Source organism: Drosophila elegans, unplaced genomic scaffold (assembly GCF_018152505.1).
Source record: "Drosophila elegans isolate 14027-0461.03 unplaced genomic scaffold, ASM1815250v1 contig_476, whole genome shotgun sequence".
Taxonomy (NCBI): domain Eukaryota; kingdom Metazoa; phylum Arthropoda; class Insecta; order Diptera; family Drosophilidae; genus Drosophila; species Drosophila elegans.
In genome coordinates this window covers 25,384,637-25,410,020 of record NW_024545863.1, presented here as the reverse complement: position 1 = coordinate 25,410,020, position 25,384 = coordinate 25,384,637, and the positions used below count along the sequence as shown (strand labels likewise).

Sequence of the window (25,384 nt, the reverse complement as noted above, 5' to 3'; positions counted from 1 at the left end):
TTTTTACAAATTGTTTTTAGCACGTTTTCTTTGGTATGTGTTAGTTCCGCTTAACTGATACCTACTATTATTTATTTATGGGATTTTAACTGCGTCTTTGCTTGCAGCAACGTTAACAACAAAGAAAAAAAAAACTGCGTCTTTTAAATTATTACACCTAATACCATGTCAGGCTCTGATGAAGATTGGTTCGACCAGGATGAGGAGGAACTGGTGCAGAGCTTGGAGAAAAAGGTGAAGTCCCAGGAGCGAGAGAATGCTGAGGAACACATAGAATGCCGCGCACCCGAGGGCAAGTTGGCCTCCAGTCTACAACAACAATTGTCCTATCAAGTTTTCTGATTACAGTGGGGGACTACATGAAACAACTGAACTTGGAGGCGGGTTCTGCAAATGCCGGAAAGGATGGAAAATCCTCCGGGCGGTTCTCCTTGACCGAACTAACAAAGGCTCTGAAAATGCCGCCCGTGGACATGTTCCTTTATTTCCTGTCCGAGGAACGAGATCTGTTCGTCAACCAACTGGGGGCTAATGACAGTGTGAAGCGAGTCAGTCTGTTCGTGGAGGTCCTGAAGTCGCTGTGTCAACTCGAATTGGGCGGATTCGATGAGGAGTTTCTGTCCGCCTTTAGCCGGGAATCTGTGCTGCTGGACAAGATCCGGAATCTTCTGATGGCCAAGGCCTCTGCCGGTAAATGTGATGCCGATTCGGCTTTAATATTGAGCCACATAAAGTGGCTGCTTCTACGAGCCCATAAGTTTGGAGTTCTTGGGCAGCAGGGCTACAAATTGGTGGAACTGTACAAAAAGTTGGCACATTCCATTAAATCCGACTTGGCTGAAGGTCTGGAAGCATTTACGGGCAAACATTCGCATAATGTAAAGGGACAAATCTACCCGACGTTGGACAAATTTCTGGGGAAAGAAGAGGCTCAAGAACCAACAGCACAAGAACCTCCTCTGAGCGATAAAGTTGTACAATATATAAACCGTCAGCGGCATTTACTCAGCGAGGATTTTTCTGCCCCATTAATCGAGTTTGTGCAGCAGCTGCGTGCTGGCAAAGACCTCCAGGAGCTGGAGCAGCAGCACCTGCTGTGGTCCAGTGCATATCTGACATTAAATCCCCAGTTTGCCGAGGCCCAGCGTCATAGCCTGGTTTTTCTCAAAGTGAAATCCAACGAAGGTTCCAAGAAGGACAATAAGAATAGTCTGGACAACATTAAATCAGGAGCATTGCTTTGTTTCACAACAAGCCTAGTATTTGATGATCTCATTCTGGCTTCCGTTGGCTACACAGAGCTAGAAAAACTAAAAGAGGGATGTGTGAGTAATATTGTATATTTACTGATAATAAGGTATTTGTCTAATTTATCGCCTTTATCAAAAGCTAAGTGTGCAGATTGTCAAGCAGTTTAACATTGGCAACATCTACGATCGACCACTGTTTGTGTTCCAGACGCCCGTGTTTTTCGAACCCTATCTAAGGGTTCACAATTACCTGAGCACCTGCAGCACGGAGCAGTTTCCCATGCGTCGCTATCTTGTAGATGGAGAGGTAAGAACACCTCAACAAAATAATATTAACTAGGCTTAATACTTCAACGATTACTTAGTTTGATATACGACCGCCAGCGTACATTAAGCCAGGAGTTAAGCTAAGCCTTAATGGCAAACCCTTTACGCTGGACAAACCGCCAGAAAATCTGCCTTTCAATGAGAGCCAGAGGACAGCCTTCAAGGAAACCCTAAGCAGGGAGTTCAGCATCATCCAGGGTCCTCCAGGCACGGGCAAAACGCACCTCTCTGTCGAGTTGGTGAACAGTTTGATACAGAACGCCAAAGTTTTGGGCACGGGACCCATCATTGTGCTGACCTATACCAACGACTCGCTGGACAAGTTCCTGGTAAAGGTGTCGCAATACACCAAGGAAATACTTCGTTTTGGCAGTCAGACGCGAGATCCGCAAATAGCCAAGTTTAATGCGCGCACCATGATCAATCCGGATCTGGTACCGCCTCGCTTGAAGCGAGTTTGGTGGCTGGTGAACTGCGAATACAAGGAGAAGTTCCAGTACCTGCAAGGCTTGTACTCCAACTTCGATGGCAGCGAGGATAGCTACCAGAAGACTTTGTTGGCTCAAAAGCAGCTGCATCAGGTGGCCGAGCGCATCGACACACTGCGCATGGTCTTCCAGTTCTTTCTGGCAAGGGACAAGGATCTGCTGGCCATGACCACCACGTGTGCTGCTCGCTTAAACTTCCTCTTCCGGCTGCTGCAATCCAAGTGCGTGGTCTTTGAGGAGGCGGCCGAAATTCAGGAGGCCCACATCCTGGCCTGTCTTACGCCGCACACGGAGCACGTAATCCTCGTCGGCGATCACAAGCAACTGCAACCCTTCACCGGCAGTAGTCAGGTGCCACAAATCTCCCTCTTCGAACGCCTCATCGTGGCGGGCATGCCGTTCTCTCTGCTCAATCTGCAGTACCGTATGCGTCCGTGCATTTCGGAGCTCCTTGTACCCAGCATTTATGACGAACTGCTCTGTTCGGAGTCAGTAAAAGAGTACGAAGACATCCGGCTCATGGAAAAGAACTTGTTCTTTGTGCAGCACAACCAAACGGAGCAACGCTCCTCGGACATGTCTTTCGAGAATCCCTACGAAGCTGGCGTACTGGCAAAATTCGTTGACTTCCTTATCAAGAGGGCCAAATATCAGCATAGTGATATTGTGATACTTTCGCCTTACAACGCGCAAATTGAGTGCATTAAGAAATCGGTATGTGTTTATTTCTTAACAAACATTATCGTATCACATAATATCGTCTTTCCCTACAGCTTGATCGCAAATATCGTTCAAGTGTCCAGGTGGCCAGTGTAGATAGTTTCCAGGGCTTGGAGGCCAACATAGTGCTTCTCTCGCTGGTGCGCAGCAATCCGTCCGGCCAAATTGGCTTTCTGCGACTTCCGAACCGCGTGTGTGTTGCTCTTTCTCGGGCACGCTGGGCACTTTATATCATCGGTAATCTGGAAATGTTGCAGCAGTCCTGTCCAAAGCTTTGGAGCCCCATTGCCAAGCGTTTGGGGGAGAATGATTCCGTTGGAGAGGCTTTCCCGACAACATTTAATCTCTGTTAAATAAATAAATAAAATGTGTATATACGTTTGATTCTCTCTTGACTTTATTTGTATTGATGAGGGGTTTCGGTGAACAAAGATCGCCTGCCGATGGTGTGTGCGCCTCGTTTATGCCATCAGCTTACATAATGATCTTAAACCACCACACTGAATGGAGTTTACAATGAGGGCCGGACATGGAATTGTGTGTGCTGAAACGTTTCCATGTCGGATGGTTTTTGGGCCATTCGATACTTATAAATATTTCTTTACCGACATTTATTTTGTATTTTTTGCTGCACGCCAGTATGTACACATAGTTTGTATTTATATAAGATCTCTTTAAGTCTAAATATGCACAGTAGGGTGGGTATATTTATTTATCTTACTATAGAATCAGAGAGACGGAAAGCAATGCATTGAGTTTCGCAGTCCTTGCGGATCCTTAGAAGCTCCTGCATTCCGCAAGAATAAGTTATCTTTCTTATAAACCTCAGTGCATGACATTCCGCCCCTAAGAGTGTTGAGTTGATTTCTGAACATCCTCATAAATGGACCTACCCCAATGCACTCAAAAATAAGAGTTAATGGATCCATATTCTTTCTAATGTTATACATTACATGAATCCGCGCCGCATTAACAACTAGTTTAAGGATCTATTTTACTTTGCACATCCGGAGAGTTTCCGGCAAAATGTACGTGGCCAAAGAGTATCTGTACACATATGTTGTAGTTTCCTTTGACAGGAGCAAAAAAAAAAACATTTTAGAAACGGATTCATCAGAGGAATTTTGCATTTTTTCGTTTTAATTTTTACACGGATGTTATTTAACTTTTTACTTAATGCATAGTTGGTTTCGGGTACTTTTTACGAACTGCTGCTAATAATTGTCTTCAACGAAATTGGCTTATATTTACTTTCTGCTACGCGAGTGTGAGGTGAGGGTGTTTCAAGAACTCAACAGTTGCATATTGTAATATAATGGATTTATTCGATGGTGAGAAATCGTGAAGTTGATAAAATCAAAACGAAAAGCGCGGAAGAGGAGTGCAGCAAGTAATTTATATTCCTTCCTATTACGATTACGATCTTATTTAATGGGTTGCTTCGGTGAGCGCACTTTGCGATCCAGCCCACAAAGCGGCGAGACCTCCACAACGTCGTCAGCTTATAACTTAGGGTTCTTGGGGTTGGGTTTCGGGTTGGGTTGGGTTGGGTTGAGTTGGTGCAAGAGCTGAGAGGGACCGGGGCTAGAAATCAAAACTAAAACCGAATCTTGGTGCGAGTAGATCGCCACGTCAGTTGGGAGCGGGATGCGGTGGAGCGGAGGCCTGCTTGTCCGCTGGCAGCGGGGGATTGACTGCTTTTCTGGTCGCTCCTCCAAGGGCTGCCGTCAGTCGATGGCATCCGCTATTGCTGCAGCTTCGTCCCCTGTAGCCGCCGGGAATCATGAGTGCGCCGCCGCCGCCTCCGCCTCCACTTGCACCTACTCCGCCACCGGCACCGGCGTTCCCGCTCCCGCTTGCAGTCCCACTCCCGCTTCCTCCCCCGCTGGCAGCCGGCGTGCGCGTGGCCGCCGGCGCCGTCGTCGTCGTCATCAGGGTGGTGTTGGTGGTGGTGCTGTTGCTGGTGGTGGGTCTGCCGCGTCGATTCTATTGCTACCGGCGATTGATCAGCCCGTTGGGGGGCGCCTGTTGGCTGGCCGTGTGCATCAGCTCCAGCTCCACGAGCAGCGGGAAGTGATCGGAGGGTATGTGCGGATGGGGGCAGCCCACCACCTTGTTCTCGCGCAGCCAGTCGTTGGAGACGGGTCCCAGCAGGCCCAGCGGCACCATGCCCGTCTTCGTGTAGAAGATGTAATCGATGATGCCCTTGAAGTCGAACGTGTAGTTGGTGTGCGGCATGATGTCCTCACTGTAGGCGGAGGCCAGCTTGAACGAGTGCGTAAACTCGTTGGTGTCGTTCGAGAGCAGCCGCTGCAGGCAGGACTTGTAGCCCATGTCCTTGAAGTCCAGATGGTCCATGTTGACGCGCCCCTTGCCCAGGAACTCCACCACGCCCGAGTCGGGCAGCGAGTTGAAGTCGCCGCACAGCAGCAGCTGGACGGCATTCGAGTCGTTCTTGTGGCCCGGCCGGAAACTGTGGCTCGCCTCGTCGATGATCGTCTTCAGCTCATTGCTCAGCATCATCGTCTGGATGAGCTTGACGTCGCAGAACTCCGGGTCCCAGTGGATGTGCGCCGTGCAGACGAGCAGCGGCTGCGAGATCTGCGTCACCTCGGACATCGGCTCCCAGGCGTTCTCCTTCACCTTGAGCAGGGCGGCCAGGCCGATGTTGTCCTTGGGCATCACGCGGTTCAGCATGTTGTCGGAGCCCTCGGCATTGGCCATTGCCAGCTGGTTGAACTCGATCAGGGACTCCTTGATCAGCGTGAACCTGTGGCAGACGTAGTGCTATCTGTTGGTATCTCATCAAACTGCTTTTGTACTCATTTGTACTCACTTGGACGCCCTGAAGAATATCGCACAGCCATCGACATACTTCCGCTCCAGCTCGGACATGGTCTTGGCTCGCGACTTGGGCGAAAAGATGCCCTCGTAGCCGTCGTTCTTGAGCTCTGGCAGGAAGAAGTGGTAGAACTGTTCCGTCTCGATCTCCTGCAAACTGATGATATCCGCTGCATAATGCCGGATCTCGTCGATTATCGACTTTTTCCGGTACTCCCAGCAGAGAGCCCACGACGGACAGTATCCGTACATTTGCCTTGTCGCGTACTTATCGCAGAGCACGTTGTAGCACATAACCGTAAAAATGCCTGGAAATTGGTAAAATGAATGTTTAATATTATTTATCAAACGCCAGCATTTTTGAAAATTTAATGAAAAATATAGGTAACTATTAAAAGTATCTACAGTAATCTAAAGAAACTTCAATTTATTACATAGATATTTAAGCGAAATATGATCGAGAAATAGTAAGCCAAGTAAACTGTAGATCATTATTAAAAGTAGTACGATCCAATTAAAAGGAAAACTATCTTTTAGGTACATAATTTAGCTTAACAACTTGTCGATGGAGTTGAAACAAAAGCGGCTTGTTTTGCTATCTAGGGCAACTGCAAATAGCTTGGTAATAGAAAATTCTTGTTGGCCAACTAACAACTATTAAGCTTTAATTACAACTTACAGGCTGGTCGCGTTTTGTTGGGCTTGGCCAGTGGCAGCCAGGGCCTCTGGGGCGGTGGATTGACGGTAACTGCAAAGAAAAAGACACACGGATGTTCGGTTAGTTGGGCGAGTGAAAATGCCGAGATGCAAGAAATTATGAAATTAACACCCGCACATAAAGACCCCGGCACACGAGCACTCCGTATCTGCGCTACCCCACTGACACACTGCTGCGGTTCCGTCCACGTTCTCCCATAACCACTTTTCCTCCAGCTCCCCTCTGCCCTCCGGGTGCAGAGATTGCAAGCGGTGAAAGTGACATGCACAAGCAATCAAATTGCTTCCGCCTTTGGGTTGCCCCACCGCAAATGCGGCACCACTAGCTTCAGTCAAGTCAGGTGGTGCTTCGGTTTTTGCATACTCCACTGAATAGCAGTGCAGTGATGGGTACCCATTAGGTACATAAGCAGCTACTTATTTATAGGACTTTGCCTTTTGCACTCTTTACCTATACTAGGTATTTTGAAAATAATGCACTCTATTATGTTTATATTTTATTTTTTGATAAAAATATCAAAGGCATTTTTGTCACCTTTTCTAGGTATAAAGGTATGCTATAAAACCTTTTACCGTTTCTATGTGTTTAAAGGCTTGTACCCTTATTAAAATAAAAACTAAATTATTTACAGAATTGTTTTAAGTAAAATGAGTACTAAAATAACTGAATATCGTTTGTTATATTATCTTTGAATATGTTCTTTTACCCAACCATCACTGATGCTGCGAGAACCACTTACTGCGTGATGAGGGAGAACTGGGCGACAGCGTGCTGGTACATGGGTTTCTCCAACTAACGGGAGTGGGGGGTGGTGGTGGTGGGGCAAAGGCGACCTGTGGCATCTGATGCGGCTGGGCGTAAAACGTGCGAAATGGCTGCAGGTTATGGTGCTGGCGGTGCGGGTGGAAAATCTTGCAAGCCACACCCGCACCGCGGTTTCTCGAATTGGTAGCCGTGACTGAGCCGCTGCTTACGACATCGTATCGCATCGATGGTAGCCACGGCCTGGAATCGAACTTGGCACCACTCTGCGGCGATTCTACGGCAATTGGATTGTGGAACCTAATCGCTCCGCTGGCTAGCGGTTCGTTCGCTCTTCGCTCTCGCTCTCACAACGAAGCGGTAGCGATGCTTTTGGCGATTTGTTTTGCTTTGTTTCACAGACTTGTTGATTGTTTTTGCATTTCTTTTTCCCTCCGGTAATTTTGTGCAAACGGCGACGTCGACTAAAAACTTTCACTTTTTAATAAATTTGGTGATTTTTTTTTTATAATTTTGTTGCTGTCTGCCCCTTGTTTTGTTTTCGGTTGTGCTTCTCTTCTTTTTTTTGTATTTTTGCTGACAGCCTTTAATGACTACATTAACACAGCTTTGATTGCATTTTAATTGTACAATTCGTTTTTAGGACCCAGCACTCTCGTTGCTCTTTAATTATGCAAATGGTTATTTAATTGAAACGGCGCCACAAAAATTACAGAAGACGCAAATGAGTCACCGAAACGAGAAAGGGATAAAAAAAAGCAACGTAACGTGTGTGAATGATCGTTGTGTTTGAAGCGTAAGTACTAACTAAAATAGTTGAATTACAAAATGCCAAACCAAAGACTTCGACAGCAAACTCAATGCCAACTGTTGTGAGCAAACAACACCCTCAAGTGGGGTTCCTCATCGCCATCGTCATCATCATCCTCACAGTGGGCCCAAGGTGTTCGGTTGGGGGGCTAGAGTTACGAAACTTTTACCCACCGCGTATACCCCCACGCACCCACTCCAAACTCCCATCCGCTGAGTGGGACGCATGGTAAATAATTTCACCAAATTTGTGAGTGATTACCCCATGGACAGGTGTAACAAAAGACACATTCATCGGAAACACTTTGGAAAACAAAGCGATCAACGAAATTTTAAAAACAAATTTGTTCAGTCAGCGAAGCGTGCCATATTTTTTTAGGGGGCACTGGTGGAAGATGGATTGGAGTTCGTACATTTTGCGGGGGCTCGTAGAAGTGTAAGTGGAAAGTTGAAATATGTAGTCTACATTTTAATACATTTAATGTAAATAAAAAATACTATTGGCACAGATATTTGATTTCCATCAGCTTTATGCTATTCTAATCATTTGACTAAACAAGTGAAAAACGTTTATTGGCCTTTTTTATTTATATTAAGATGTTATATTCTTTAGAAAATATTGCTTTCGTTGGTTACACAATTTTTAAGTAATACAAATTTCAATCCACTTATCTTAAAGAGCATCTTTGCCTAGTAGCTAAAAACTTTGTAAGAGAATTCTCATTAGCAAAATAAAAGTGAAAACGAAACAGGTTTTTATTCTTGAATGGTAATTGGAAGATGTTTGTTTGGTGTCCCACTTTTTTTATGTTCTGAGGTGGTATTTCTGCTGTCAATAGTTGTTTAACTTTGTAAATTACAAATAAATACAAAGGCCTTGAAAAACTATTCTTTCCAGGAGTTTTTACGGAGAACATCACCATCGAGTTTGAAATTTGTACTTATTTAAGTTAAAGAGAATTAATCGCTTATGTTATTCGATTATAATTCTTATATCAAAATCCTTTCTATAATTTCCTAAGCTAGATCAGTCATAAATTTTCACCGTCACAAAATCAAGATTATTTATTGCTTAATGGATGCATATCAATTATGTTTACTCTCTCTTGACACGGTAAACTCAAAGTTGGCATTCGATGGTTCAATATTCTCCTCGCAGCCTGATGTCACGCCATGTCGTGTCGGCCTATATATATGTATATATAGTAACATATAGCCTCCCCATAGCTCCTCTCACCTCCACCCACTGCCTTTCCCATGGTTTTTTTAGCGTCCCTCCTCGGGCGCCACTAGAAAGCCCTTTCTATCCAAAAGATTTCATGGTCGCTGCTTGCTGCATTTGAAAACAAAAAGAAAACAAATAAAATACAATAGCGAACACCAAAAAAAAGCAACTCTCAGAGGCAAAGACAACAAACAAAAGTTCGAAAGGCAAAAACCCAAGTGAGCGTATCGAAAAAGAAAGTGAAATTCAAATTGAAATTTGGTGCGATTAAAAACGCCAAGAGGCCAATGCAGAGCCTGTTTGGTGTGAGTGTGTGTTGGCCAACAATTTCGTATGCACAACACGTTGCTAGATGGAGGTGGTTTTCGAGGGTAAAGCGGAGTAGAGGCCTGCTTCGAATAGAAAACAAAAGTCAACTCGCCACTTGCCACACTTCTCCGAGCACTGCAATTAGATAACTTGTTTCATTTGCACCAGTTTTTCCTCGCTCGATGCGATCGCAGCAGCAATTGACTGCCAATGTTCAATGGCGTTCAGCAATCGCAAGTTGCAGGTTGCAGGTTGCCAGTTGCTAGTTGCCAGTTGCTAGTTGCCAGTTTCTGACTGGTACTGGTTGTCAGTCCACTTCAGTTGCCGTCGATGCGATGCTTCCACTTAAGACAATCTGGCATTAAAATCATAATAATGAAACACAATTTAAGGTGCACTTCAGGCGCTCCATACACAGAGTGCATTCGAAAACACAGATGCGGCCAAAATAATAGCGCCGAAAAGTGTAATCTGACGAAAATGGCAGTAAGTCAAATGCAATGAGTTATCGGCGACTTTGGCTGATTGTGGCATTTGTGAGGGAAAATCCCTTTGAATCGCTATTCTTTTGGCCACAACTGTGCGTCTCCTTGCTAATGTGCGTGTGGGAAACCAGTTGGACAGCATTTGCCGCTGCATTTCTTGCCGGGTTTCACAGATTGCGACTGATCGTGAGCGCCATATTCAAAAGACTCCAATTGTGCTGCGTCACATGGAAAATCAATTGAAAATGTGCGCGCACAGTGATTATGCACAGGCGAGCGGATGGCGAGTGGCAACAGCCGATGCAGAGGTAGCTCTGCTCCATCGGCGGAGCACCTCATCACCATTCCCACCAGCAGCAGCACCATCGGCAACTCCATCAGCAGTTGGAGTCACAGACTGGCGTGGGCTTTCTTTCCATCGAGCAACAAGGCACACAATGAAAAAACTTTAACAGTTATCAAATTTTCTATTTCAATTCTTAAAACAAACCAAATTGTTAGTTGAGTTTTTTATTCAAAGGACTATTGAAATTTGTATTTACTTTGCTTTTAATTTGCATGATTTTTTTGATTTTTTTAATTTTTTTGGCAAGACTCATTTTACTTTCGATCTCAGCTTTAAGGTTACAATTATTAATTGAACCTCATTTGTGTTTCTTTACTTACATAACAATATTAGGGATAGTCCTGAAACGAACGCCCTTCTTTGTATTGACAAACCAGACTAATCATAAATCGTAATTATTTGGAGTTTCTACTTACTTAAATAATTGTATGAAGTTATTTGGAGCGCATTTTCATACTTTGAATTTGTATAAGGAATGATTTAATAAAAAAAAAAAATTTTTATACATTAAATCTCTGTTAAATGGTTAGGCAGTAGGGGAAATCCCCAGAAAGTAGTTACAATTTGGAAGTCAGGATAAAGAAAAACTTCACTTTCGCTGTGATAAAATATCAATTTTTCCAAGTGCAGGCAGGCAGTGGCAGCATCTTCGTAGGAGGCAGGGGCTGGCTCACGCGATCGGCCAACAATGCCGCACGCTGCTTGGTTACGTTTATTTTTCTTTCGCTGATCCACTTTTAAATCTTTGCGCGCACTCGCAGTCGCAGTCGGGTACTTTCTCTCTCCCGCAGTTGGAAAGCGGCGACGAGACAACTGCCTACTGCCTACTGCCTTCTGCCTGTAGTCTGCTGACATTGACACAGCCTGTAATGGGCCATCCAATCCAGCCAACCAGCCTTAGCCATACAAATATACAAAAGCCCTGCTCAAAGCTCAAAAAAAACTAAAAATAAATTGTGTGTTGCTAGCTGTAAAATCTAATTTATAGAATTAAATTTATAGCTCCAATATGATTTTATGTTGAAAAACCCTAAAAATAAATTAAAACTACTCATTGTCCACTCATCGTGTATCCATATACTCATTACAAATGATATACAATATATAAGTTCCTTTTTTTATTAGATATAATATAAATCTACACTACAATCACTTGGTGAAATAAAATTTATTTTTACGCAAATGGGCAAAGTAATAAATACCGAGCTGTGCCTGCAAAGCTGCTTTGAATAGCTGTACAAGCCCAAAACATTTTCTCGTAAATTTCGCTTTTATCAAATCGACCATTTTTGGTAACAGCTGCCATATTTTTTTTTAAAAGGCAAAATCACTATGATAAAATTTCACCATTCAAAGAACTAATAAATTTACCCCTTTCAAACGTTTTCCTTAAAGACAAATGTATACTAGGTCAGACCAGTCTAGTTAAACTAATAAATTGGAAAAGTAAGTTTCTTTAAGTGACATGAAGTGCTAAAATTCGTGAGGGGTTTCATTAAGAATGACTTCTTAAATACGGTAAATGACTATAGAGAAATCGCAGTAAACAAAGCATGGTTTTTGCTGGCCCGCATTGACAGGTCTTAAGCAGGAAATACTTGATTTTTTTCCCCAGTGCAGTTCGAGCCCATTCCCTGGCCATAAAACTTTCTAACCATTTGCACTTCCTTTTACGCAACAACAACCTTGATAAGCCCAAAAACTCAGACCGAGAAATGAAACAACCGGCAAGAAAATGAAACGAAAACGAAACGAAAACAGGCTGTAAGCTCACTTCCGCATTTAAAACAATATAATAAAGGCGAGACGACCAGACGAAAACATTTCCGATTTCTGTTGCATATTTATAAGAAATATGGGCCAATTATGCGAATTACTCCACAAAAACAAAAAAAAAAAAAAAAACCGATTTAAAAAACAACGAATCAGCCCAACAACAAGCAATGAAAATAAAAACCAGAAAGGCTTTGCCATGACAAAGCACAAAATAATATAAAAAACAACCGAAAAAAATTAACATTTCGTAACCGAAATAACAGTTAACATTCACAAAGGCGGACAAAGAGGCGGAGGGACGGGGTTTGGCACCGGCCCAAATCATCAGCTGCTTTGTTATTGCCCTCGCCACACTATTATAATTTTTGGCACTAATATCATCATCGCCAAGCGGCTGCTTCTTCACTCCCAATTGCAGTTATAAATACCGGTTTCGCTATATAAATAAACCATTTCAGTTGTGTGGGGCGGTTTTGTCATACTTAACGATACTTAAATGGAGCGAAAGTCGGGGTATATTGGCCAAAAAGGTTAACAATATTTAGATCACCAGGAAATGGTAAAAATAGAAATAATATTTGGAATACTATCATTGTAAGGAGTTAGATTATTAAAAAGTGTTAGGTGTATTTCTAAACAACCAAAAAAAAATTAAATTTTTGATTTTGCACATTTTTATAAAACAATTTCTCAATGGTTTACTAATATTAATTTTATTTAATAATAAATAAAATTAATATTAACATTGGTTTCTGTTTCCAAAACGTTTAAAGGGTAGCCAATAAGTCGAGGACCTTTCTTATATTTTCGCTCCACTTCCTCTTCCCACATAACAATTCGGCATGCTCCACTAAATCGGCAAACGCGTTGTGGGAATCGATGACTCTGCGATGCGTTTAAAATGCATTACAAAGCACAAAGTTGTCATAAAAATTAAATTAAATAAAAGCCGAAAACAAGAAAACGTGTAATAAAGCGACGAGAGGAGAAAAGATCAACTGACTTAAGCCAATTAAACGATTAGGTAACAGTTACAACAATAATGGCAGACACAGCAGCAGCATCGTATGCAGCACACACAAAAACGTCGTCATCGGGCAGAAAAGCAGCAGTAACAATAAAGCTCAGACGAGTCGAGTTATAAACCTACATAGAGCGGCAAAAATTTGTACGACCAACGGTGGGCCACTGCGAGTGGCAAACGGAAAAAAGCCAGAAACAGAAAAAATTAATTCATGTTGTGCCCATTTCGTGAGCGGGCACAAAAAAGATGAAGAATAAGTTACAACAAGAAGTTAAGTTAAAATACGGCTTTAAAGACCGAAGATCGTAATTCCCTTAAGAAACCCTATCTGTTATCAGAATTTGACTGACCTCTACAAAGTGTTTTATATTGATAGCAACAAAGGTATTTACCAGATAAAATGTAATAAAATAAGTAGAACAAAAGTGGAACTTGCCACCAAAATGGAAACCTTATGGACTAAACCGATAAACAACTAATAACAATCTCGGTAAAAATAGCAAAGGCAATAATTGTTATGGTTCCGAATACTCTAAGCCATTACAAACAATATATATATACTTTTATAGGGTATACAAGGTTTCAAATGCGGCAGCAGTAAATGAAGCACAAGCCGCTCACAAATGGCAGAAAGAGTTAAAAGTTAACACTGGCCCTTTGGCTGCCCTCCGTCCACTTGATTTATGGGCTTTGAGCCTCGGTGGTGCAGTGCATCTTCTTTCTTTCCGCTGAAGTTTGCGTCACAGGCGACATTAGAGCCCATCCCCCGGGAAATGATTTCGTCATTTGAAGCTGCAGCTACGAATTGTGAGATCTTGGGTATATGTGTATATAACATAGTAGGAAGTTTAAATGCCTGGCATAATGACAATGAGATGGATGAGTGGTCAGATGCCAACCGCTTACTCTTTGTTCTAATGACCATCTTTTGCTTCTGGGCTTACAATCTTTGGTTGTGACCTAATCAAGCATGATAATCTTCTATAGAAATCTGAAAAAAGCAACCCAAATAACTTGTGTTAGGTAATATTGACACACTTTCAGTTCTGCAACTCTGCAACTTTCTTACGCTCTTTATTGAGCTTAGCAAGTTTTTCTGTACCTAAAACGTTAAATAAGTAAGTTATTGTATTGCTATTGGTAAGACAATTGTGATGTTAGAACAATCGCTATGGACCGATTCATTGTCTTAGATCCATTTCTAATAGTGGATAACCTTACCAAAGTTTGTAATTAAATTGTCAAGTTTTTGACATTAATTGTGCATGTCAATTGGTATTTTAGTAGATATTCCCATGCTAACACACCTAATAATATATGTATTAATTAAGGGTCCCCACAGTTCGACCGAAAACGGAAAGGGGAACATGACTTTTAATGAGCTCTTCTGTACCTGGTATCTTCACAGACAATCTAATTTACACATTGCTCAACATGAATACAAATTTTACACCACCAAATTATTCCAAAAGTGGAGCCCTTCATCTTTCTTCGAGTGGAGTGGCTCATGAATGGTGCGGTATAGTTTGGCTAATGTGCCAGACAAGTAGCAACCAGCAGTTGTCTGTGAAAATCCAAAGCGAAGTCAACACGAGAATTGCTGAAAAGAAAATCAACAAGAGTGGCAACAAAAAGCAAGACAACCACTTCAAGACGACCCAGCGAACGAGCAGACGGCACTAAAAGTGGAGAATAAATGTAATAATGACATTTTGTGGCCGTTAGGATTTGGATTCTTAACTGTTTGACATTTTGCGTAACCTTTTTCGAAGACATTTGGCCTTTATTCGGATTACCCGCTTTTTTTGTTGTGGCTCTTTGCAGAGGAAGTTGAGATAGGAACTTGGGCAACTGCAGACAATGATGATGAATTACCGGTGTGTGGCCCACTGAACTGGCCAAGTTAATTGGAAAATACAACTTTCAATTTCATGGCGAAATGCTAATTTCTAGCTAAAGAAAAGACAACTGGAAAAGCGGCAAGACCAATTGGCAGAGGAAACGTGGAGGCGATGGAAGAGGAAACACAACGAAACTAACTGAAAAATCACAGGAAAAGGAAAAGAAGAAAAATCGTTAGTAACCAAGTAATACCCTTTACTTAAACTGAAGTAAAAACGTTTGTTTATCAATTTTACACATATATTACAAGAGTAAAGTTTTTATTAATATACATTTAATTTATATATTTATTTTTAAATATTTTCTTTATCAAATAAACAACTTTCCCAGAAGACTTTACCTAAACCAAACTTTTACTGATTCTTCTGACATTAACCGAAGTGCGATCAAAAGGGTTAACATCTCAAAAACTCTGCAAATAGAACGACAAATTTGAAGTACCCGCAGCTAGAGAAGGTGAGGAAAAACAATTAAACTTCAGAGTCTAGAAGGAAAAGAGAAAAACTAGCATGGTGGAAGACGCTAAGAAAGATGGCCCGCTTCGTTGGCCAGCGGCAATATCATTTATGGCCAAGTACAACAACAACTGAAACAAAAACAACAACAACAACACAACAACAACAGCGACGCGACGCATTTATTGACGTAGCCAAAACACATTAGCCACCGCTGCTGGCCGGTGGTGCGGTGGTTCGCCGGTGCTAGATGGTGGCTGATGGCGCAAACAGTGTTGCAAATGACCCAATTATCCACTGACCCACTCAACGCTCGACCGTTGTCCGGGTCCGGAGTGCGGAGCTTGGAGCATGGAGCACGGACCTCCAGAGGTTTGCCGGCTATTGCGAAAGAAGAGCGACCAGAAATAGAATTAGAATTAGAAATAGGAGCCCTAATGGCCGGTCGCCAGGTAGTCGGGCGGCTTTAGAAGCTGACTTAACAAGCCAGAACCCCAAATGAGGCCCTAAAATGGAGACATTAATTAGCCTAATGACGGGCACAAAATGACAAGAAATTAATTTGCCGGTTACGGTTATGACAGCGGTTAATCTTTTTGCGAAAGCCGGCAACCAAGCACAAGCAGATTCATCCAGGTGAAAGGTTCCCACTCGGGGCTGCGGTAATTGAAATCTGTGCAGCGGCTCTAAGAGCTTCAGCTATTGTTTGGAAAGCTTATTTTCGAGCGGTGCATCAGGGATTTCAAAGTGTGTAAGCCTAGAAAAAGCAGACTTCTGTTTGTTTTTCCGGCTCCAAAGTCGTCTCAAACGTGCCTCAATAGATGATGGAGTTTACCTTTGTTTTTTTTTTCTTTATTTCGATATTTCGTTATTTCAACACCTAGTTTTGGGGCTATCAAAACAGCAATCAAGTTCTTTTTGTTTGACATTTTTGTTTACACTTTTTATTGAGTTCTCGTTCGGGCTTAATCAAAATAAATAAGTTGGCCATATTGTGTGTGGGTTACAAATGTGGTATGGTGTGGTATTGATGGGTTAACTATAGGATTGTTATTTGTGCAAAAACGATGCTTACGAACAAACAAATAGTACAATAATACGAGGGAGCACAATACAAACTAGTGAAAATATTAATTAAATAAATTAGCTTCAAGTGGTAATTTCTATCTGGGGAATGGTAACACAAACTGTCTGCCGGAACCTGCCAATGGAAAATCTGTGACATTTTCCAACCGTTGGCGCGATGCTGAGACCGTCGACTACGACTACTCCCAGCCAACACGATTCGAGCCAAGCCAAGCCAAGCTAAGAAAATTCAAGCCAAGTCGAGCCGGAGTCGAGCAGAGCGGAAAACTTCAAGCAATTTCTGCGCGCGCTGCGCGTTCGTGAGTTTCTTTTAATTAAAAAAAGGCGAAAACTTTTACTCGCCAACTACAACAGCTAAGCAGGTAACTAGGGCTGCTCTCGATTTTCAGATTTAGATTTTATGCTTGGTGATCTCAGTTGGAATTAATTGTGCACCAGATCTTCTTTCGGCTGTTTTATGCGGCTCAAATTGCAGACAAGTCGGAAATAAGAGTCTTAATTAGAAAATATAGCATGACATGATACCGATCGCCTATTAATAAATGCTTCCGAGAATTAAACTCACGCATTAAATTTACGAATACGAATTCAATCGGAAGAAATGAGCTCTCAGTTCAGTGCTACACAATGCGTTTTAAAACTGTAAGGCAATTGTTCATTATGTTTGTATAGAGGAAAATTGCCAATGATTTACATAAAATTTAAAATATATAAGGTTTCTCTATAAAACTGGAAGCATATTTAATAATTATAAACAAATACCTTAACTATTTAAAACGCATTGTGTAAAAGAATGAAAAATAGGATTGCAAAATCCTTTAAGACTTTAATTAAACCTTTAGAGATCCTTTCTGTTTTTCCCATCTAAGGACAACTGCTTAGGTCTTAAACAAACTTATCAACTATAAAAGTTCACGTTGTAGCGCATCGATTACGGACTAAGTAAAAACCAAACCAACTAAACAGATAACATTAAATGGAACCCAAAAAACGATAAAGATACACAACTAAAATGTAGGAACGTTGCTTAGCTCAAAGATAAAAATTAACGCACGGCCCTCGCTTTAAAAATCCCAGATTGAACAGGTTTTTGGCCCTATGGGGTTACGTTAATGCACAAATAACAACAACAATTAAATGTATATAAAAAGTAAATATATAGATATGGGTATGATTATGATTATAGTATCTTTAGGGTTCACATCTCATCTCTATGCGATTTCTACAGTTTCTTCTTCTTTTTGCGCCACAAAATCTGCATAAGAGTCGCACCCTTCCCGTAACCCCCACCCGCAGCTCCGTCATCTGTGGTCTTGGCAAAAAGAAAAAGAAAAGAAAAATGTCTTACAAAAAAATACAGATATACAAAACGCCGTCGCCGTCGCCAAAGCTACCGCCGCAGTGAAAGTGAAAGTTGAAGTTGAAGTGGAAGTCGGATTGGGATTCGGATTTGGATTCGTTGTTGGGGAGTGTGTATGTGGTATGTACAAGGTTTCCAGTCCCGGTCTGTCGTTCACAAGTTTCCATTTGGCCGGGGGATCGTACCGAACTGCCTGCCTGCGCCCATTTGGTCAACTCGTTGGCCTTTTGTTTTTCGCTCCGATCGCGATGACGATGTGATGATCGTCTCACATGTGCGTTGTATCCATTTAATGGGTTTTCTTCTTTCTTTGCTGTCTTCGCCGGAGTTGCGCAACTCGGGTTGGGTAGAAATTCAAAAATGCTTTCAGGAGATTTACATTTCCCCATCCAAAGGCGCCCACGCATCGTTATCTCGTCTCACGTTTCTCCAAATCGTCGCAAAATGAGCCACTTTTCTTCTGGGTTGCGATGCGATATCTTGTTTCGGTTTTCTCATTTTTGTTGCCAGTGATTTTTTTTTTTTTTATTAGTTTTCCGCTGGCTTCGTCGTCATGAGATGGTGGAAAACGCTGGCTTCAGCTTGCCCACCGTGCCCAGTATCAGCCTGGTGGGTGTGGCCCGGCTGTCTGGGCCCAGTTTGGCAGCTGCCACTTGGCTGTCATCGTGGCCGCCACCGCCACCACCTCCGCCTCCGCTTGGCTGCCTTCCTCCGCGCCACATTAGGCCCAAACTGTTGCCGTTGCCGTTGCCATTGCTGCTATTGTTGTTGCAATCCACGAGAAAATCCAAGGCTGTGGGCGTCGCATCCGTCAGATTCAAATGCTCAAAGTTAAAGACGAGGCCCGAATCGCAGCTGTGGCTGCCAGCGCTATCCAATCCACTGTCGCTGGCTGCTCCCGATCCCGAACCCGATCCCAATCCGGCCTGATCGGCCGCATTGCATGTCTCGATCAGCTTGCGCGATATCTCATTGAGGCTCTCATCCAGCAGCGTCTCCGCCTGGGCGGAAATCGAGGTGGAGGAGGCGTGGCCCAGTTTGCCGCCTCTGAAGCAATTGGCAAACAGATCGTTGGCTATGTTGATGCCACTCAGGATGTCGCCGTAGCCGGAATCATCGCTCATGCACTGAGAGGGCGTGGTCACAGCACACGGATGACTCCGCTGGGATCCGATTACACCCACAATTTCCGCCCGGCTGCTGTCGCCGGTGATGGGAGCAAACTCCTCGCTGGTCTCCTCCCGCAAAGCCGACGAGCCGATCGCCAGGCTCTGGCTGCAAATGGAGCTATCGCAGGAGCTGTCCGAGTGCGTGGATGAGGTGGAGGAGGAGGACTCCCTGCTTCCGCCTCCTTGTTCGCTGGAGGAGGCATCGGAGAGCGATCGCCGGAGCGGGTAATCCCAAAGAGAACGCAGTGGGTCACACTCCCGGCAGAAGCACACTCCGTGCGTATGATCATGCTGCAGTATTCCGGGTGGCAGCTGGTAAGATGCCCCTCCGCCCGAGGAATACGCCTCGCGTGGGTTGCTAATTTTGGGCTGCATTTCGGATTCCATTTTGAGCAGCACGCCATTCCCCAGCTTGCGATCCTTTTTGCGCCGCTTTCGCGGCTTGATAATCCTGGGCAGACAGGTCTCCGCCGGAGAAGGGGCCTGTTCGTGGCTGGAAGCATTGTTTGCCGGTTTCTCCTGGCTACTGAGCATGGGCGGTGCAGAATTCTGGTAGCGAAGGGCACGCGATTTGTCCGCCAACTTAAATCCAGCCTGACTGCTCATCGGTTGATAGGCACTCCAGTTGTTGGGCACAGGATGTTGGAGGTGGTGATGTGGCTGGTGGTGGTGCTGCTGCTGCTGCTGTTGAAGATGCTTGCCGTTCTGCTGGAGCAACGGCATGCCCTGGGCATGGACAGCCAGCTGCGACATGGTGGCACCACCCGGTGGCCATGATGGACATGTTTTCGTGGTGGATTTCCTCAGCAATCTCTGGCGCTGGCCGGGCGACAGGTGACTGGAGGCATTCGAGATGAGTGGTATGCCGGCGCACTCATTAATCCGCTGCTGGTTGACCACCCCGTAGCCAACCGGTTGGGATGTTGGACCAGACGATTGCCCTACCCAAGAGGGCGGTTGTGCAGCCGGCGGACCATGATGCAGTCGGTAGGCAGGAGCTGGAGCTGGAGCAGGATGCTGCTGCTGCTGTTGGCTTCCTGGCCAATGGTTCAACGAATGCTGATGGTATCGCAGGGGAGCGTAGTTGGGTGGCGGTGGTGCTATTTCTGGCGCCCTGTAAACTGCTACATGCGATCTCATGCTGTTGTTGTCTTAATCCCAAACTAAATCCTGGCGGTGGGTCGAGTCGATTGCACATCACTTGGCCGCTTGCTTTGGTTTGTCGACTTGGGCCACAACTCAATGAGGCATTTCGGTTGGCCAACAACAGTCGAGCAGTCGATGGATGCCGCCGCAACGAAATTAAAAGCGAACGCCAAGAAACTGGGACACGGCGCGATCGCAATTACGAAACACACGGCGCATGCGCGACGGTCGCGAACGGGTTTCCAGCTAAGGGAGACTGGAGAGCAGAGTGGAGCAAGTGCGTCCGCCTCGTAGCCAAGCGAGCGGCAGACTGAAGTCAGCTGCTGGCGCGATCGCTGCCGAGGGCCGGCTAACAGTAAAAGCCGCTAAGACCAGTCTCTCTTACGTTCCACACGGCGTACACAAACGCTATACATACAGCCGGCTCTCTTTCGAGCCAGCATCATACATCCAAAAATCAAAAAACAAAGAGTCGCTGGCTTTCGGCTTTTGCATGTCGAGGTCGGGCAGTTCTTTTGGCCGACTCCGCCAATTGTTGTAATTGTTGCATTCAATTATACATTTTTAATTGATGCTCGGGCATTATGTTTTTGGTATTAATGTGCAGCCGTGAGTTTGAACTTTAATTATGGCTGCCACAACAGGTTTTATGGCCTATGCTGGGCTGAGGAAATGCTGGTTAACTATGTGTAACACCTCAGACTATGGTACTCAACACTATTAAGGACTATTAAGTTTTTTACATATTTAATTTGGAATTTCGAAAAACGTAATCTAAATACAAAAATCACTTATATGTATTATTTCTAAAAATATAAAAAAAACATGCATTATGCAAACAAAACGTTAAAAAAAAGTTCTCCAAAACTAAATTAGCAAATATTATTGGGGGACACAGATAAAGGATGACACCCGGAATATAATTTTGTTTATACTGTCTGCACTAAGAAATAAATCGAATTTAAAAGCATGTTTGTAAACCCAGCTTTTAAGTCAGGAATGTTTTAAAAGAATTTATATATACAATAGGTATGTATTGTAATTTTACAAATTATTAGATTACATTTTAAGGGAAATTCTAGTCCCATCCCATAGTTAAAATACCCTTGGCACCACAGCTCGACCAAAAACTTTCTCTTTTCGGAAGCCTTTTTCGCGTGCTTTCCTTTTTCACCCCACACAATCGCAAACGGACGCACACCTGGACAGGAGCTGCACACGCACCTGGCAAACATACACACACACACACACACACACAGAGAGATATAAGGTATATACGGGGGGACTCACATGACAAGTTGTCCAGCATGTAGGTGAGCAGTTTCTGCGTGCCGTTCGGCTCGTTGTAGATGTTCATGAACTCCTTTTGCAGCGGATTGCCCATGAGGCCGAGTATGACGAGGTGGAACAGCTTGCCGATCTCGTAAGGCAGCACGCGCAGAAAGTTGTTGTTCAGCAGCAGTTCCCTAAAAGGAGGAGAGACAGTGGAGTGGGTGAGTGAAATGCTCGGACCAGTGATGAATAGGGCTTAAGTTTAGGCAGCAGTTTATTAAACTAATTACGTTAGGTGTTCATATTTGGACTTTAATTTAATTTCAAGAGGCTCTAGCTTGCACTAAATTTTAATTTAAATTGACCATTTTTTCAAGCTGTATATGTCAAGAACTCTTACGGATGTATTGTATTCCAGACAAGGTTTAACTCCATAACTATAGGATATTTAGACACATTTGGTGGCATGTTTTAAGCTACTTGGGGAACTCTTACTATACGCTGCCCCACAACCGGCACTCACCGCAGCTGGATGAGCTCGCCAAGCTCAGCAGGAAGACTCCTTAGCTTATTGCTAGACAAGTCCAGGGTCCGCAGGCTGATCAGCATGCCGACGTCTGCTGGCAATCGCAGCAATTGGTTGTCGTTCAGGTAAAGGGCGGTTAGGTGCTCGAACTCCCACAGCGACGGACTTATGTTGCGGACGCAACCTGGATTGAACGATAGGGGTGAATTAATCGAGCATTTCACGGAATACAAAGCACCACTTACCCGTAATCTCTAGACCACTCCAATTCGTCTTCTTGCCGGCGGCAATATCCTCCTGCGATAAAAAGATCTGCTGCCTCCGATTGGCACTGTCGTATTTGTCTTTGTTACGAGACATTTTATAGTGATTGCCTGTTCAGGATATATCGAAAAATGTAATATTAGTACCTCATAAAAACAGATAGGGCAAGTTAAGAACTGTAATTGTTTTAAGGAAGTTAGGGCTCATGTTAGGAGACAAAACCTCGCTTAGCAACAAAGATGACTTTTTTTTGTAGTTTTAGCTTAAATTTATTTAGGAGTATTGGAATCAAATCATAACCTTTCATAATAACCGCCTGATGATAAGCGTCTCTGCAAAATATTAATAAAGTGGTTTCAATTATTATTTTGTATTAGTAAACTAAGGGGGTGTTTGAGGTTTAGGTTCGGGTTTACATATAAGGGATACAGCTTCGAAAAAAGTAACAGCAGTATTCAAAAATTACAAATATTTTTTTTTTAAATCTTCTTTTGTAAAACTGGCAATTTGTATTTATTTTTCAAGATAACTGAATGTAAATTTAAATAATTAAATTGTATACAAAGTTATCACATCTTTGTTTTAGAATTAGCGTTAACTTTTATGCATTAAAAAGAGTTTTAGTAAGCTGAACAGTAATCAGAAAATACATATGTACATTGTAAAGCAGTTATGGAAAAGACATGTTGTTTATACATATCATTTTTAACGTGAAACATAAGTTACAGAAGGTTTAGTAGAATTTACCTAAACATTTTCTTTTTATGTAAAACATTTCTTTTACGTACTGCTATTAATTTTTTATCAGCTGTGGATGATAAATTTTAAATCATAATTAAATGCAAACAAAAAGAACTTGCAAGCGCGCGCAAAGTGCAAGTACACGCACACATGAAAACACAGGCACACACGGACACACTGAACAGTTAGCAAGGCGAATGGCGTGGGCGGGCAAAACAAGAAGAGCCGTATGACGAACGTCGCATATTGGAAATCGGGGATACCTGGAATCTGGAACCTGGGATTACCTGGATAAGTTCACTTTTCCCAGGAAGTCACCTTACTCGGATCGGGCTTCAAATTTACTTGCCGCCTCCGCTCGTTTGACGCGCTCTCTCCGATCTCCGCCCGCAAATTACTCAATAATTTTGAAAGAAAAGGTAAGTCGCCGCAGTCTCGAGTTTAGTTCTCAAATTTCTTCTCACTGTGAATTTTTTGGAAATCCTAACGTTTTAAGCTACCCTTTTTTCTTGAATATTTCTGTGCCTGTTTGTCGAAAGAAAAGCGACGATTCTGCCTATTGCCCTACTCGTTTTGGGTCGCTCTTCCTTCTGCTTGCGCCTCCGCTTTCCATTTATTTATCGCGCGACTCGTTTTCATCGTCGTTACTTGTTTTTGTATACATGGTGGCCACTTGGGGTTGCCACTCGGTTTTATCAGCGGACGATACCACGGCAAATTTGGGCCAAAATGCGTGCTATTTTGACTGACTCAAGTTTGGCCCAATTTCGAAATAAACTGCTAAGTAACGTCTGCTTTGAATAGAACTATGTACATAAATGGGATTTTAGTCAAAACAAAACAAGCGAACACACACTCCCACATACACACACAGACGGTCACAGAGTTGCAGGGTTGAAATAAAAACACGTAGAGATTTCGTACTGTTTGCTTTGCTAGCCACTTTTTTGGTTCAACGCTCTGTTTGGTGTTATCTCGACTTTGATCACAATGTATTTATTATATTTTCCGACTCTGGTTTGGCGATTTAGTTGTGTTTTTGGCCTGCTGCTGCTAAGTGTAAACTCTCGTTCTTCGCTTTCCTTCGTTTTCCATTTCTCTTTTGTACGCTTGTTCGGCGTATGCAGAATTGTCCACTCGCTGTCTATCGGCCAATCGCGAATATCGCAATCGGGACTGCCAACTACCAAAAAAAAAACAAAAAAATACAGTTAAACAAACGATTGTTTTGTTATTACAATTTTGTTATATATTTATGTTATTTGTTTCCAACATTTATTTGATTTTCTTTTCACATTTTTAGGTTTCCAAAAAAATCTGTCAGCCTATAGCTAGACTCGTGCGATAGCCACAGCGTTGCGATTGACAGTTATCGGCTTTGTCTCGGCTTGACCGCGAAAGGAAACTAAATAATAATTATATAGTTATTTTCAAATTGTACAAGGAATCGTGTCGTAAAATGCCTGGGATGGTGATATCAGAGTACCTCAGGGAATACCTGGCCAATGAGGAGAAATTAGTGCTGAGCATGTGTGAGAAAAGCGATGATAAGGAGTTATGCCTATGGATGCACAATAAAACGGTAAGAACTGGAATTTATTGTTGAGTCTGATTTTTAGTTATAGAATACTGTATTTCTAGAAAATAACCGATGAGGATCTGGCACGGACGTATAGTGAGGACGAAGTGAGGCAGCTGTGCCTGAGGACCAAGGTCCGGGTGAGAATGAACTCCATGAACTGTTTGTACGACGCCAAAAAGCGGTTCGATAAAAAGAAACGACTGGAGAATCGCTCCCAACGTTACGTTGACTCCATGCTAATGAAGGCTGTGCGCCGTGGGATGGTAAAACCGTATTCGGATGAGGAAGTGGCTAACCAAAGAGACGTGGACAGAGCTTTGACCAAGCAGGATAACAACCGAAGGCTGGACCGATGGCAACGTCCCGTTTACTTAATTGAATCATCTTCAGAAGAATCCCTTTCAGCTGGCCTGAATGGGTCATCTGTTGGATCAGAAATGCACACTCCTTTACAACATACAAATCTAGACACTATAATGCAAGTTGAGGCTGGGGATGGACTTTATGGCATTGGGGACCCGGACGAGGAGGAGGAGCAGCACCAACAACTACTACAACTTCACCATCAGCAATCTGTCAGTGATACAGAAAAGGAGCAAGTCCAACAAATCGACCCATGTCCAGATACCCAGATGCCAGAAAGCTGGATGGGAATTGTATACGATGTCAATTCTGAAAGCATGTCAATAGGACCAGAATTAGATTCGGAGAACCAGCCATGTACTCAAAACACAGAACCGGACTACGAAGTTTTTGGGACCCAAGTGAAAGCCGCTTCCACACAGGAGGACGAGTGCTAG

The 25,384-nt window shown here is 43.3% G+C and overlaps 4 protein-coding genes across 5 annotated transcripts; 2 read left to right on the top strand and 2 right to left on the bottom strand.

Annotated features, from left to right (window-relative positions):
• The first annotated feature begins 79 nt into the window (after window positions 1–79).
• On the top strand, window positions 80–3,169 carry LOC108136771 (NFX1-type zinc finger-containing protein 1). Its single transcript, XM_017258132.2, has 5 exons — window positions 80–292; window positions 349–1,325; window positions 1,390–1,557; window positions 1,616–2,779; window positions 2,839–3,169. The coding sequence occupies exons 1-5, from the start codon at window positions 166–168 to the stop codon at window positions 3,136–3,138; spliced, it is 2,736 nt and encodes a 911-aa protein (XP_017113621.1). The 5' UTR covers window positions 80–165; the 3' UTR covers window positions 3,139–3,169.
• LOC108136773 (CCR4-NOT transcription complex subunit 6) lies at window positions 3,161–24,112 on the bottom strand. 2 transcript variants are annotated; one of them, XM_017258134.2, is made up of 8 exons: window positions 23,927–24,112; window positions 22,562–22,593; window positions 22,243–22,371; window positions 21,995–22,181; window positions 21,490–21,665; window positions 6,306–6,374; window positions 5,622–5,934; window positions 3,161–5,555 (listed from the first exon to the last, which is right to left on the bottom strand). In XM_017258134.2, the coding sequence occupies exons 2-8, from the start codon at window positions 22,566–22,568 to the stop codon at window positions 4,778–4,780; spliced, it is 1,659 nt and encodes a 552-aa protein (XP_017113623.1). In that variant the 5' UTR covers window positions 22,569–22,593; window positions 23,927–24,112; the 3' UTR covers window positions 3,161–4,777. The 2 variants fall into 2 exon arrangements, with proteins under 2 accessions (XP_017113623.1, XP_017113624.1); XM_017258135.2 differs by lacking the exons at window positions 21,490–21,665; window positions 21,995–22,181; window positions 22,243–22,371; window positions 22,562–22,593; window positions 23,927–24,112 and adding an exon at window positions 7,084–7,916.
• Window positions 16,275–20,525, bottom strand: LOC108136772. The gene has a single exon (XM_017258133.2). It carries the CDS (start codon window positions 20,191–20,193, stop codon window positions 18,436–18,438), a length of 1,758 nt encoding a protein of 585 aa, XP_017113622.1. The 5' UTR covers window positions 20,194–20,525; the 3' UTR covers window positions 16,275–18,435.
• Window positions 23,285–25,384, top strand: LOC108136775 (telomere-binding protein cav). Its single transcript, XM_017258136.2, has 3 exons — window positions 23,285–23,421; window positions 24,306–24,584; window positions 24,644–25,384. Exons 2-3 carry the CDS (start codon window positions 24,462–24,464, stop codon window positions 25,382–25,384), a joined length of 864 nt encoding a protein of 287 aa, XP_017113625.1. The 5' UTR covers window positions 23,285–23,421; window positions 24,306–24,461.